Source organism: Limulus polyphemus, unplaced genomic scaffold (genome assembly GCF_000517525.1).
Source record: "Limulus polyphemus unplaced genomic scaffold, Limulus_polyphemus-2.1.2 Scaffold6750, whole genome shotgun sequence".
NCBI classification, from domain to species: Eukaryota; Metazoa; Arthropoda; class Merostomata; order Xiphosura; family Limulidae; genus Limulus; species Limulus polyphemus.
In genome coordinates this window covers 28,124-43,481 of record NW_013672360.1, presented here as the reverse complement: position 1 = coordinate 43,481, position 15,358 = coordinate 28,124, and the positions used below count along the sequence as shown (strand labels likewise).

Here is a 15,358-nt window from a genome sequence, read left to right as displayed (position 1 = left end):
AAGTTACGGAAAATTAATTAACACACGGAGACGTAACAGTATTTTGAACTCTAAGTACACATTGAAAGCAAAAGGACTGAGTTGCAATAAAATGATATATAAATCCAGTTACAGGTTAAATACATATGCAATTTTCTTGAAAACAAAATTCATTTGTGCTGTGAAATAAAGACTGCAATTCATTTTACCCAGTAAAAAATAATGTGGAGGTTGAAGCTCTGGACATCTTTTATTTCAATTAGAATTATTGCATATTAAGAATCACAGAATATTGTATTTAATGAAGTTTGAATTCATTTATCTTAGTGTCACTAACCCAATTATTAAAACGAAATATGTGATTAAATTATACTGCAAAGCTATTTATTGTGATTTAACAACACTGTTTGATTTTGCTGTCTGTAAACTACTTTGGTTTGATGTCGAATGTAGAGTATTAGCCTAACCGATTTTCGACCGGGTCACGCATTTTTGAAGATTAGATGTAGATAGAAGATTTATTATTTATCTTAAGTTCGTTTACTGCAGAAATGTCCGATAAATCAAGGTTGCAACACTTCAAAAATAAAGGAAAAGATCAAGATGTAAGTATATGCTGTAAATATCAATTTAAAGTTTGTGAATATAAAAATGTAGACTTAAAATATTCTTTGTTTCAACGTGACTATATACTGAGTGTAACTAACACTGTAGTAAGACTAAGAGGCCTAACTAGGCTAAATTAAGATATAAATACAAAATGGGGCCATATAGGAATTTTACATATTATACAACTTAATTACGAGGCTTTATTGTGACCCGGCATGGTCTGAATGGTTCATACATAAACAGTAGTTGCATAAATACGTTAAAGTAATATTCCCAATAAACTTTAAGTGAAGGTTCAAATTTCGACTTTCAGTTTCAAGGAAGACATTTTTTTGGAGGGAGACGGTGTTAGTCATCGTCTCGTAACGTATTATTAACATTGTGAACAATTATCAGGATAATTTGTTATTAGGTGATGAAGTTACATCAACGGTCAAAGATGAGCACGTTTTATCTGTCAACTGTCGGTGAAAACGACTATGAAGAAGTTTTATTAAGAATTCAGTCTTAAATAAAATGGCGATTTTCGGTATTCTGTGATATATTTTAAGTTAAAATTGGCACACCAGTTTATCAAGAAACGTCATAAAGTCATTGAATGTGATATTGTTTTGATACTAAGATATTCTTTTATTATTTAATTATGGCTGAGCATGCTGAACGATACTGCTGACAATGAGTGAAATCTATAGGAAAAATGTATGGAACATGTGCTATAGAAATATTTACCAAAATCAACAACTTTATTAAATGCATGAATGAATCTAATAATAATAAGCAATGATATTTACAATAAAAATGTTTTGAGTTAATTCTTAAATTACTGTGGAGAAAGCTGTCTAAATAAATTTTAAACTTGTACTGAGTGTAGCTAATTAAATATATTGTTCTTACTTATAAAGATTAGGATGAATTGTTTCGTTTGTTGTGGGTACCCTTGCTGTTAACAGTATTTTTGGTCATAAACCCACTATATCTCACAGGGTTCGTCCAGCTTAGGAGATTTACTTTATCCCTAAATATATGACTAAACTCACAATGTAAAATAAACTATAATATAAGTATACTAATAAAACATAATTTAATAAAACTAGATATATTAACCCTCTCACTACAGATAGGTCAAAGTATGCATGTCATGATTTTTTAGACTTGTATTCAAAACTTGTACTATTTTATAATCATTGTATAAAAATAATCTTGGCATCAAAACATAGTTAATAAATCAAATTTGATATTATACAAGTTTTAACTTCTTAATTGTATAAAGAAATAATAAAAACAATTCTCAAACTCTCCTAGTATGAGGATTGTGACATTTGCTGTCTAGGTCTTCTCTCTACTCTAATTTATTTACCACCCATTTAAAATGTACAGAATTTAATGTTATAATATAGATATTATTCAGGCAAAGCATTATTGTTATAACCTTCAACCTTATTTGTTTATGGAGCTATAAACTAGACAATCAGAAACACATACCACACCCACCTGGCATGTCCTCTCTTTTACAAATTGCTGGTAGTTTTCTCTGACAATTTTATAATATATTATTTATAACCAATAGAAAACCAAAGTTTTAATTTATCAAGTGACATATTATATTACATTGTTTTCTGCACAGAGAATTGTCTATTTTGCCTCCATTTTGAAACCTTTTCTCATGGTGTTTATATTGACAAGTTTAACTGAATTTTTGAAGGCTCTTATCACATAGTTAGAAAGCCAGGGAAAATTATGATAGTTATAAGTGATTGTTTGCTTAGTGTATGCAATTATTATGTTTTGAGGTACATTAGTTAATTAAATAAACATTTTGTGTAGTAGTACCATTAGTATAAAAAAGTGGGCTTAAGATCCATTGACAGAAAAATGAAGAGGAGGACCTACCCAGGTAAGTACTATATTTATGGTTTTTCATGTGTATTCATTATTGCAAAACTAGCAAAAATGTAAAAATTAAAAACTTATTGGGTAAGATGATAAAAAAAGTGATAAAAAGTATTCACAAGGTTTGCTCGCAAACAGTTCATGCAGTACCTAATTTGATACAATTCGATTTAAGCATGTAAGATAAACAATTGTAGTTTCATGTTACAATTTGCAGTCATTCTACAAAGAAAAAATGGGAAACTTAAATTTATTTCATATTTTTTATGGTGTTTATGCAATTGGTCAAATTCACAAAATGGGTATAGAGTTAGGGTAGAGAAAAAACAAACAGATAAAATGTAAAGTTTTATGGAAAAAATGTTTGATATTAATTTAAGAGGTTTTAGAGATTATGCAAATGAAATTGCATAATTTTCTGATAAGGAAAAGTATTTTTAATCTTAACATGAAAATCACTTTGCATTTGTAGTAGTCAACCATCTGACTACATGTATTCACAGACAAATCTTTAGTAAAAGTACTTAATTAAAACATCTGATTTTTCTTTGTATGAAAGACGTGTTTACTGAAAGCTTGCCATATTTTGTGAAGATACACAAAACATATTAAAGTTGTAGTATGAAAACTCTGATAATGGATTAAAACTTGGTTTTCAATGATCTACATTTTTCAATGCCAGGTTAATTTGTATACAATGATAATAAAGTAGTTTAATTCAGTTTTGAATATAACTCTATTGAAAGAGTTAAGCCATTATAGGAGTGTCTGAGGTTGAGGAATCATTAAAAAACAAAATCATATCCTGTCCTGTATAATATGATACTTTTTTCTGTTTGAATGGATTTGTTCAGTTAGGACTTGTATGTTACATATATATCTGCAGTTGTCCTGGACAGTATACCACCCTCTGTATGGTGCTTCATGAAAAAATCATGCCCTTTGAAGTAAACATATGTGTCTTCAAGTAGCACTCTAGATATTGTAGATCAGACTCCCATTCACCATACAATGTCTTGTAGTTCCAACCAAGATGGGGGTCACCTTACAGATGTGTTTTATCTTTTCTTAACCTTATTTGGTGTTCCCATTACACTGTCTTAGAGTTGTCTAGCTCATCCTGGTCTCTGCATAGTCTTTTCAATTCTTCCTGAGTACCAACTGACTTGGTGCTCACTAACTTCATTATTCTTTCAATAAAGTGTAGCACTTTTAATATATAAAACATAACATTTTATATAAATAAAATTCATGAAAATTTTGAGCTCTGTACATGACTAAAATGCACAATCCTAACACTTCTTGTGATTTACTTCCCAGAAAAAAAAATCCTTTTTAGAAAATGTTCACTTTTTTCTAAATTTTTTATAGTGAGGTATGAATACTATGATTAGTGATTACTACCAGAAACAGCTGCCCGTAGGGTGGGTGTTTCTTCTAGTACATTAAAAGTAAAATGGATAATCAGATTGTTCCACTGTTTCAGAATCACACAGGAATAAATCCTCAAGCATGCCATGCAGGTGTATTTTTATCCAAAGTTCTAAACTTTTGTATCCATTATTTGCCACGTATGATATGACTCAGCAAGTGATCTTTAAGTACGTTCGAATTTTGATGCATAACATGAGGCAATATGAATAAAATTAAGTATAAAGTAAAAGAAAAAAACAAAGGCTTTAAATAGTGGTTAGGAAATTTTTAACTGGTTAGGGCTTCGATCAAAAACCATAACTGGTTATTCAAGTAATTTTGTCACCCTCAGTTATTTGTATAACATTATTGTATTAAAACTGTTGGAACACAAATCTAATATTAAATTAAATCTTGATGAGGAGTATGTGCAGCTAAGAGAGAGATTCACACACTCTTGAGTTTACAAGTATTTTTAAATGGATACATTACATGTGAAGGTATTTAGATTTAACAAATTTATGTTTCTTCCAGGCAATTGAGTGTATGTGTAGTTTGGTTATATGCGAAGTGGTTAGATATATTAAAAATGTTTGTTGGTACAAGGTGTTTTCTTTTTTTTAAACAGACACATGGAATTAAAGATAACTTACTTAAAAATAGGTTACTGTACTCATTATTCATTGTCTCAGAAGAATTACTTTTTGTCTCTGGAGACTAGTACCAAGAGGTATAATACTAAATGTTGATGGGGTCAATAATCATTGTCATGTAGGAATATTAATGAGCTAGTTGAATATTTTTCTAAAAAGAGAAACAGTGTGTAAGACTTTTGCAGTGGTTGTAGATAACCACATGGGTCAATAAATGCATGTCTGAAACTATACACTTATCACTTCTCTATTACAATGGTACAAAATGAAAAACTATATCACAAGCATTAACAAGGTTCAATAACCTATGTATATGTATACATGTTAGGTTATATATGTTAGGTGAATATTTGTTAACAGTATGTAATGAAAAATGGTTTATTATTTTCAGTTCATTGGTAATAGTAGACATAGAGAAGTGAAAAATGTGAAAGTGAATGTTTTATTGTTTAGCCCAGAGCCATTGGTGGTCATGACATGTAAACTCCCACCACCACCACATAGAAGATTCCATTTTATTTTTTGAGGAGTGTAATATGTGCCCGATTCTTGATTTTACCCTGATAATAATTATTCACATTGTTTAGGAGATGAGAAGAAGAAGAAATGAAGTAACTGTGGAATTAAGGAAAAGTAAGAGAGATGAATCACTACTGAAAAGAAGAAATGTTCCAGTAACAGATTCTACAGATGAAGATGAGACAGAATGGAATGTGAATAATTCAAATCTTCAAATGATTGTACAGAATGCAAGTAGCACAGAACCTGGAGTTCAGTTGACTGCTGTCCAAACTGCTAGGTAATGTTTGGCTTGTTTGATTAATTTTTTCTGCTTTGGCAAGCATCAGAATAATAATGTAGCCTTTTTTCACAACTACGTTGTTTAGAAACACTTTCTCTACTGTTTTAACAATCAGTTATCATGATTAAGGTTTATTTGCAAGTATATTAGTGTTGAAGTAGCTTACAATTTAATCTAAATCTCAATTTCTGTACAAATTAAAAGTTATTTAAAATCCTTCAAAGATTGCATGCCATGATATTTTGTTTAATGAAAATAAAAGAGTATGTTGATATCTAAAACTTAAAAGTGCCTATGGAGTTTAGTATATAGATGTTTGATTTTCTGTGTTTGTGCTAGGTTTAAAAAGGTCTTAGCCTAATGGCTGATTCATCTGAACTTGGATTAGCCACAAATATACTCAGTTAGTCATAACAAATTAACTTTACATTTATTGTTTTATCTTAGTGGCTGCATTTATGTCATTAATGCTAGACATGAGCAGATAGTGAAGTTGTTAGAGAGTGGGAATACTATTAGACATGCCAACAATTTTGATACTTTCTGATCTTGTTATTAGCCTAGTGCTATATTTAAAACATGACATTCAGAATAAATTTATAAATGTATAATTCTCTTGGGATATGTGCATGTTACAGTCAGTAGGCCTAATGTTTGACTGAAAATGTTCTAATCCAACCATCAATAGTTACATAGTAATGGCATAACTTAAGTAACAATATAATTGTGACAGTACTGGGTGCGATTGGGGGCTTGAAAATACAAAGTCCAAGCAAACATTGTTGCACATCCATTGCAGTAATGTCATAAATATATAGAAATTTAAATCACATTATGACTGGTGTAAGTATAGCAGCTGCCTACATTTATATAACCAATAAATGTAAACAGCAGCTAAATGACACTAGTCATAATGGGATTTAAAGGCTCTATACTGAATTGTATATAATTTTGTGGTCTGAAAATGTCAACATTTTTACAAAATATTTTGATCTTCTTGCACTTTGGAAAATCTGCAATGCTTACAGACACCATTATAATTTTCCAAGCAACTGTTTCTTTACCATATTTCAGGTCAGCAAGGTACAGCACAAGTTATTCAAATATATAATTCACAATACACTAAAAAATAAATGTGTAAATGTTATAAGCCATTGGAGCTGGTACTATTAAGAGGCTGTTTAATTTCGTGGGTTGACAATATAAGTAAAATGGCAGTCAAGGCATAATAGTTAGAATATTTAATGTCTCCAGTGTGTCAAATAACAAATCCATCAGACTATTCATTTCTGTACATTAAGGTATGAATACAGATAATAATGAGATAATCAGTCAGGGGAAAAGAAGACAAACTTTACAATGATACAGCACAGTTTTATTGATTTTCATCACCACTCTGGTGAATAGCAGTCTTTTCTACTCACCAGTTTGTAACATTAGTTACAATTGGCATATTGGTGAGCATGTAGTGTTAACATAGAATATATGTTTTGTTTTTGCCCTAAGTAAAATAAAAACATTCATTTGTTTTTCCAATAGAAAACTCCTGTCAAGTGATAGAAATCCCCCAATAGATGATTTAATAAACTCTGGAATACTACCAATCTTCATACATTGTTTGCAACAAGAAGACAAGTAAGTATGTTATGCTGAATGTGTAGTATTGTTTGATAGTTTAACCTTAAAAATTGTAATGACTACAGAGAATGTGCTTTAAAGCTTCATTAAATTTGAAATGGTTGAAGTTATCAATAAATGTGCCAAGTGAAAAATAAAAATGAGGACTGATCTTGTGACTATTACATGATCGATATAAAATGTTATGTGACTGTTGTGAGAGACAAACAAATTGTCGAGGCTCATTGCCTAAATGTATCATTCACTTCAGGAATAAGTTTGAAGACTTTTGCTATCACTCTACACATTTTGAATCAAACCACTTTATAAAACAAACGAGGTATTCCAACCGAAGGTCATATAAAGTGACAGTGTTTGAAAGTTTTCGTTTGTAAAGAGGGGATTCTTCAAATGAGTTGCTGAAAGGTTTTTTGAAAAGTTGGCCTTATTAAAAAATGCTCCTAATTGTATCTTTTATTGTATACATAATTATCAACTTTCCAACCTTAAAAATAGAAAAAGAAATGACAACTTTAAACACATTAAGATAAAGAAAACCTACATCATGCTGGTTGAAAAATTAGCTTTTCCTGTCAATATAGATGTATACACTCTCCTGTTAGTTACAGGTGCAATGGGCAGTCGTATACGATAGTTACCTACCTTCATGATTATTCTTTTTCAACCATTTGTTTCCTATTTGAAAAACACAAAATATCTAGTTTTTATCATTCAGAAGCAATCTAACCAATCAGCAATCACGTTTTTCAAGCCACAATTAACTTTAAGGTAATTTCTTGGAAATGTTAAATGGTGAAATAGAATGTTCCATACCTGTTTACCACTTTCAACTGATAGTGACATGCACAATTCATACAATTGGCAAAAAATGCCAACTGTAAAGTAATGGAACATTCCAAATTTCCAGATGCTCTGTTGTCATCCGGTCTTTGGCAACCTCACCAAATAATGAGCTAATACACCAACAGGGAGCCACATGGTGTATCATCCCAAGAACTTTGCGGGAAAAGTTAGCATAGATTTCTGGCAATCACACAATTGTGTATTAGCTCTGTACATAAGGTGCTGTTATCGACTGTTTGCTAATGTACGGTCCATAAAGAAATGAGTTTGCTTTGTGATTGTGCACTGCATTGTTTTTTAACCTTTCTTTCATTCAGTGTATAAATTTATGTAAATAAATGAGAAACAGACATTGTTTGAACTGATGATATTTTATTCTGTGGTGAAAGAAAAAGGAAAAGTACAGAGTCATGATTGTAAGCACACTTACAAATCAGAAGATTGTTGTTTTGAATAAAATGATCTGAGTGGTGTTATTTGTAACTTCTTGGCAAACAGTTTTCCGTAATCTGGAAATTTGACAAATTCTACCGATTATGGAATAATTGGTCCCATTCTAAATGCCAAACTGATTAAACAAGTATTCAAATTTAAACATCGTAAAAGTTGTTTTGTTTTTAATAATGGATTTTCCATAATTCAGCTATGCAGATTTGGAAAATAATATTAATTTTTTTTCTATTATGTAAGGATTTTTTTACAAATTGGGAAGGAAAAAACAACTCTTACTTAAATCAAATTATTATTTTGTTTACCACAATGAACATTTCTTATTATTATATTTGTTAACAAAAGTACAAACAAACTGAAGAAAAGGGAGGAACATTGATGTGAAATGATAATGCATCCTCATTCATCTTGATTTTTGTGTGTGAAATTACATCTTTTAGTCTCAAAACAATGTGTTGTGGTCTTTCTTTTATGCATTGCATCTGGAGCATCTCGTTTCCCCTTGTTCTTTGCTAACAGCACTGAGATTTTCATTAAAGTAGTCAATAAGCGAGTGTAAGAAATGAACTTTCAACCTCATATTACAGCCCAACTCTTTGAATTTATCAAGCATGTTATTGACAATATTTTCGGTCCTGTTGTTTCCTAAAAATTTGTCAATAACATCTTTAAAGGCAGTCCATGCTTTTTTTTTTTCAACTTTCCTCGTTGTTCTTTCGAACTGTTCATCCAAAGTCAATTTCTTGATCTGAGGCCAAACAAAAATCCCTTCTTTAAGTTTCATTTCTGAAAGAGCTGAGAATTGCCTACATAGATACTTGAAACAGTCGTCATCTATGTCAAAGGCCTTTACAAACTGCTTCACCAAGCCCAGTTGTATGTGAAATGGAGGTAATAGGACTTTCTTTGTGTCAACCAAACTTTCATGTTCAATGTTTTTCAATCCAGGAATCAGGCTGACTCTGCATGGCTATTGCTTCTTTATCCAATGCTGATTTTGTGCTTTTCTGTCCCATTCACACAAAAAACATGGAAGCTTTGTATAACTGGATTGTTGACCAAACAAGATACAAAGTACTTGACCTTATTAAGAAGTAGTTTCATACGTTTCCTTCAAGTGAACTGAATAAGCAATAGGAACAGATGAATATATGTTACCATTGTGAAGAACACATTTTAGACTTCTTTTGGAGGAATCAATGAACAATCGCGATTCACATGGTTCATAAACTGCAGCTCCTAACACTGGTATTAATTCAGCAATATTGTTGCACTAACCCAGTGAACATTCTTGCAAAAAGTATGGTATAACTCTTTCTGATGATTTCTGTACCAGTAAAATGATGTCCCTGGAGAAAGTAAGTTCTTAACCTGAAGTATGGGCCCCAAAATCTCTGAAGAATCCTTTGGAAGACCCAAATCTCAGGTTGAAAACAATCCATTTCATCATTTCAATTGACATCAGATTCAGAATCAGATGAAACTGTATCAAGAGTCTCTGGTGAAGTAGGTACAGATATATCAGATCTATGAGCAACAGGTCTTGTAGCAGATTGAAGGTTCGGATAAGAAATTTCTTTCTTATTTTGATTGTTATAGCAGTGATCTCCATGGTTTCTAGGCTCATGCCACCATTATAATTCCAAAAGGCAAATACTTTTTTTTAACCTTTATTCCATTGTCTCAACTCTTCAACACAAACAGCGCAAACTTTGTGCAGAGCCCATGATTTATCTTGGTCTCCAAGTTTTATTCCAAAATATGAGTAATACACTTTTAGAGAATTCTGTAATGTTTGTCTTTGTTTCTTTACAACAAAATTACCTCAAATATAACAGAATATGTTTGGGTCATTTACACAACCTCTTGTTGTCATTGCAATGAATAGATAATATTGAAAAGAAAAGAATTATGTCATGTGACCTGTTTATATACTAGCAGTATGTTTCTCATGGGATCTAGAGTGATCGATAAGACTCACATTGCGATTCATCTAGAGAAATCTATAGCCAGTGGTTACCAACATTTTAAGCCTAACAAAATGTTAGCCGACACTAGGCAGCTGGTACATAATTGAATAGAGTTGAATAGTGTCGGCTAACAATATAAAGAATTAAATTGTGGTGGAATGCTACAAGTTCTTCAAATACCTATAGAATGATAGGTTTCTTTTTTGTGAGTGTATCAGACTTAAATACACCATTTCGATTTTCGATACCTCACTACTATGAAGGCTTGGTTTAGTCTGAAGTTTCATTGGTGATAGTGTCCAGCATCACTGATGAGGAGTGGAATTCTCCAAAACTAGTCAGGCTCGCAGACACACCCCCAATGAAGGAATAGACCATTCCAAGCTTGTTCGTAAACAAATGTTTAAACAACTCTATTTAATCATGTCTAACTACTATTCACACTATTATATGTTATAAATCACTTGGGTAAGGTGCAGCTCACATTACAATATTGAATTACCTTGTCCACAAGCTGCTCATGTGTGTGCCTCATGAAACATTTTTATTATATTATTATTACTTATTTTATCTGATATAACCTTAACTAACCTAAAGAGATCACAATTTTTACGTTTTTGTTACTATTATGATAATAAATAAAGAATTAACATGAAAAACAAGAAATAAAGTACTTACCAAAGTATTCTTTTATATATATATATATATATATAACTTAACCTTACTTTTTATCCTAATAGTAGTAGTAGTAGTGCATTAAATAATTTTTATTTAATTAAATAATGCATCAAAGAACATAGATTAATAACATGCAAAAAGCAGACAATTTCCACTAACAATCATAATTTTTCTGGCTTTCTAACTATGCCACAAGAGCCGTTACAAATTCATCCATGCTAGTCGTTATCTTTCCCATGGGAACTAAGCTTGTATTACAAGTGAAATTGATTATTATCTGTTCAGAACACAATGTAATATAATACATCATTTGATTGATGAAAACACTGGCTTTCTATTGGTTATAGATGATATATAATTACATGTAAGAGAGAACTATTAACAAATCCTGAAAGAGATGATGTGGCAAGAGGTGGGTATGATTTTCTGTTTGATAGCTATGTAGCCAAACAAAATTGAAGGTTATAAAATTATGGTTTGTCTGAGCAATGACATTTTTATAGTGAGTAATATACATTTAATTTTGTAGTTATTGGAGGGGTGGTGGATAAAGTAGAGAAGAGGACACCTAGAGAAAATGTATCAGGGGTCAATCTAGTGGAAACTCAGGATTTTTTTTTAAATATTGATTTCTAGAATTAAGAACTTAAAACTTGTATACTATTAAAATATGGATTATTAGCTACAATTTTATGCTATACTAATTTGTATAACATAAACAAAAAGTAGTTTAAAAAAATTTTGAATGTAAGAGACTAAAACCTCGTGTCACGTGCAGTAAAAGACACTTGTGGCGATAAGGTTAATAAAAGAACTTATAATTTATTGAAAAGAAACTATGTTATATATACATACACTAATCTTAACCAAGACTATTGTTAGTTAGCCTAAAATGTCAGGTCCTAAATGTTTGTCACATTTTTCTATAGTTTGTACTTTTTTCAATTTATAGCTGTTAGTGGTGACCATTGCAATTAGCAAACAAACTTATGAAGAGAAGTATGTTAGTGAATATCATTCAAGTTAAAATTGAATGGATATATAAAAATGAAACTTTCTGATAGTATTTAAACTAATTTTGATTGTAAGGTGATAGGAAAATTTTTTCATGTTTTTTCAAAATAGTGTCCCCCTACAAAATTTTTGAAATTTAACTATGTAAAAAATGACAGTGTAGCCAAATCAAATTATATTTTGTTGTTTTTTTAACTTGAAACTAATACTGTTTAGTAAGGTTCTAAGTTTCATGCAATTTGTTTTAGTATGTTCACTGTGAGAAGGAAAAAGTCAAGGGACATCAGTGACAACCCAAGATAATGCATATTCAGGAAATTTACATTTTTATATCATAATGTTAATTGAGAATTTATTGTTAACAGATTTTCATACAGTAATGCATCCATCTGGTTTATTTATTTTACTTTTTTTTAGTCCTTCCTTGCAATTTGAAGCAGCATGGGCTTTAACAAATATTGCTTCAGGTACCTCAGCTCAGACACAAGCAGTTGTCATTGCAGGTGAGAATGAAAAAGTAGCATTAACATATAGTGTGCATAGTTTGTTTATCCTGCAAAAGTGTTATTTATTTATTTTACTCAACTATCTAAAAACAGAAAAATTAGTTTGGAGAATGAGTCAGTTCAGAATATTTTGAAATTTTTTACTGGTAACTTTAAGTTTAAAAAAAACACTATCTCAAAATTGAATTTAAGTGTACAAATTCTAATTTAATTTGCTATATTCAAATTATTTTGAATTTTAACATTTAACTTATTTCACATTTGTTGAAATTAAACATTATTGTGACATTATCATATTTGCCCAGTTTTATAAGAATATGGTTTTATTACACTCCAAAAATTAATGTATGGGTTAACAGGGACACTCTCTTTTTCCAGGTTCTGTTCCCTGGTTTTTGAATCTTCTTAGGTCTCCTCACCAGAATGTTTGCGAGCAAGCTGTTTGGGCTCTTGGAAACATTATAGGTAAGTTTTATCATATTTTTTGCGTAAGGGAAAATAAAATGTGATCTTCTTATAATTAGTAAAAAAAAAGTTTAAAAGTAAAAATTTTTAAAGAAAATATTAACAAAAGGAAAGTATAGAGTAGTTTGTCCAAATTAGATTATCATTAAAAGGGTGTACAATAGCATTTCATCTAGATTTTGTTTATGAGGAGGTAGGTTTATCCAGTGACAGACAGAGAGGTGGGGGGTCATTCTCACTTTTCCCCAAGAACATTTGTGGCTCAGTTTTCTATTTTGTGCAAGTTATTGTTTGCATTGCTTTGAAAGTGAACCAGTTGTACAGACTTCTGTTTCTTTGTACAATGTAAAATTTGTAAAACCCTTGGAAAGTTTCAGTTCCAATCTTTTCGGCCATGTCTCAGTAACCAAAAGCCTACTTGTTGATTCATGTTTTTAATCAGTAAGTGGTCAGACATTGCAAATCTGTAAGTTTCTGCAGAATTATGTCAGATTGGACTTTGTGTACTGTATTTCTATGTTTATTGGGTATTCAAATACTGTATCACTTTTTTCTGTGGAGTTTGATTATATTGAAAAAATTACTTTATATACAAGAAAAGTACATATTTTACAAAAACAAATCACTGAGCCAGGAGCCAATCAGTCGCATTTCTTTTAGGCACCCAGAATTTGTGTACTAGGACATATTTAATGAGATTTTTCTGTTCAATAACTGAATTAAAAAGGCCTTCTATGCTATAGTGCCCAAAGTGTGTTAGTATGGTTAAAACTGTCTTACTTTGTAGAGATAAGTTCTTTTCCTTTTTATAACTGTTGTATTGTCTTAAATAATTTTTATTCAAATAAATGTACTTATTGTAAAAAAAATGTATTGAATAGAAAAAACTTACTTCTAATATAAATTAGGATTTTAATCAACTTTATAATTTTGAATTTTAAAATTAATCATATCAGAGGGCAAAAGTTTATAAAGTGGGAATTTTGCCCCTACATATTTTTTCTTCACTTTTACTATGTTCATTGTATCCTACCAATGTTGAAAACCACACAAATGAACAGAAAGTTTCTTTTAATTTTAACCATATGAGATTGGTCAAATAGACTGAACCCATACAGAGATTGATTAGTGAAAATAAGAGATAAAGTATAAAATGTTTTCTTAAGAAATATTTTTTAATTGTCTGGATGTTATAAAGATTACACATTTGAAATTCTAAACTTTTCTGGTGCATAAAAGTATTTTTAATCTTAAAATGAAAATTACTTTGCATGTTGGATAGGAAACATGTGAAAAGAAAAAAGGCATGGGAAAAACCTTGCTTAACAAACCTTAATACTTAATAAAAAACATTGATAACTGTAATTGCAGTCATTATGAAACATACAATTGTCTTTGTTTTCCTTGATTCTTTAAATAAAAAATTATTTCACATTGGATTTATTGACTTTAGAATGCTTAAACGTGGTGTTGCAAGGCAGTGTCCACATAAAGTGGAGGATAAAGTGTATGTTTTTAAATTGGACTTACCATCCATTGTTAGAAGCTCATTATTATGAAAATTATGAAGTTGGGAATTAGTGCATAATCGTGATCATTAAACTAATCAGAGTCAATGATGAAGGAAGTAGTTCTGAAGGACAGCACAGGTTGTGGAACATCATTTTCACAAAGTGTGATTAACTTCATTGTACATACAAAGGAATGAGTATTGGATGAATATTTTAATACTTAAAAGTAAATAAAAAACATTTGAAGATTAATTTTAAATAAAAATAAAAATTAATGAATTTGGAGAAACTTACATTAAGTGTAGCTTTTTCACAATTCAGTGAGCGAGCTTTATTTAGAATTTTACATGTTAATTGCCAGAAGAGTCTGTCAATCAAATTTATATCTGTTTGTTTTGCTTTATATGTAATACTTTAGAAAAGAATGAAACCAATAACTTTTGTACATTGTTTTTTTTCTGTAGGAGATGGACCTCAGCTTCGAGATTTTGTTATCAGAGCTGGTGTAATTCCACCTCTTCTTGCCTTGATCAAACCTGACACCCCACTTTCTTTCCTCAGAAACATCACCTGGGTGATAGTTAACCTTTGTCGAAATAAAGAACCACCACCACCCAAAGAAGCAGTTTCAGAGATTCTTCCTGTTCTATGCATGCTAATACATCACACAGATATCAATGTAACTGTTGACTTTTTGTATACTTAAACAAGTTCTTTGGTATTTTCTTGCATATTTATGCTAAAATCAGATTTATTCATTTTTATTCTGAAATGTATTTCTAATAATATAATCTCATATAAGTGCTAAACATGTTTTTTGTTTTAATAATTTTGAATAAGTATTTAAAAATAGTAGAATAGGCTTTTGTAAAATGTTTTAATTATTCTAAAAGAAAAATGCTTATTTTACAGTAAAAATTGAGCTGTTGAAAATATA

At 30.4% G+C, this 15,358-nt stretch overlaps 1 protein-coding gene across 1 annotated transcript in view; it reads left to right on the top strand.

Moving 5' to 3' along the window:
• The first annotated feature begins 426 nt into the window (after positions 1–426).
• Positions 427–15,358, top strand: part of LOC106474040 (importin subunit alpha-3-like) — a 35,601-nt gene continuing 20,669 nt past the window's right edge. Inside the window, exons 1-6 of the mRNA XM_013934723.2 lie at positions 427–584; positions 5,132–5,343; positions 6,886–6,981; positions 12,357–12,442; positions 12,824–12,910; positions 14,886–15,100. Coding sequence (XP_013790177.1) covers positions 531–584; positions 5,132–5,343; positions 6,886–6,981; positions 12,357–12,442; positions 12,824–12,910; positions 14,886–15,100 — 750 coding nt within the window. The 5' untranslated portion in view covers positions 427–530. The remainder of the gene's footprint in view (positions 585–5,131; positions 5,344–6,885; positions 6,982–12,356; positions 12,443–12,823; positions 12,911–14,885; positions 15,101–15,358) is intronic.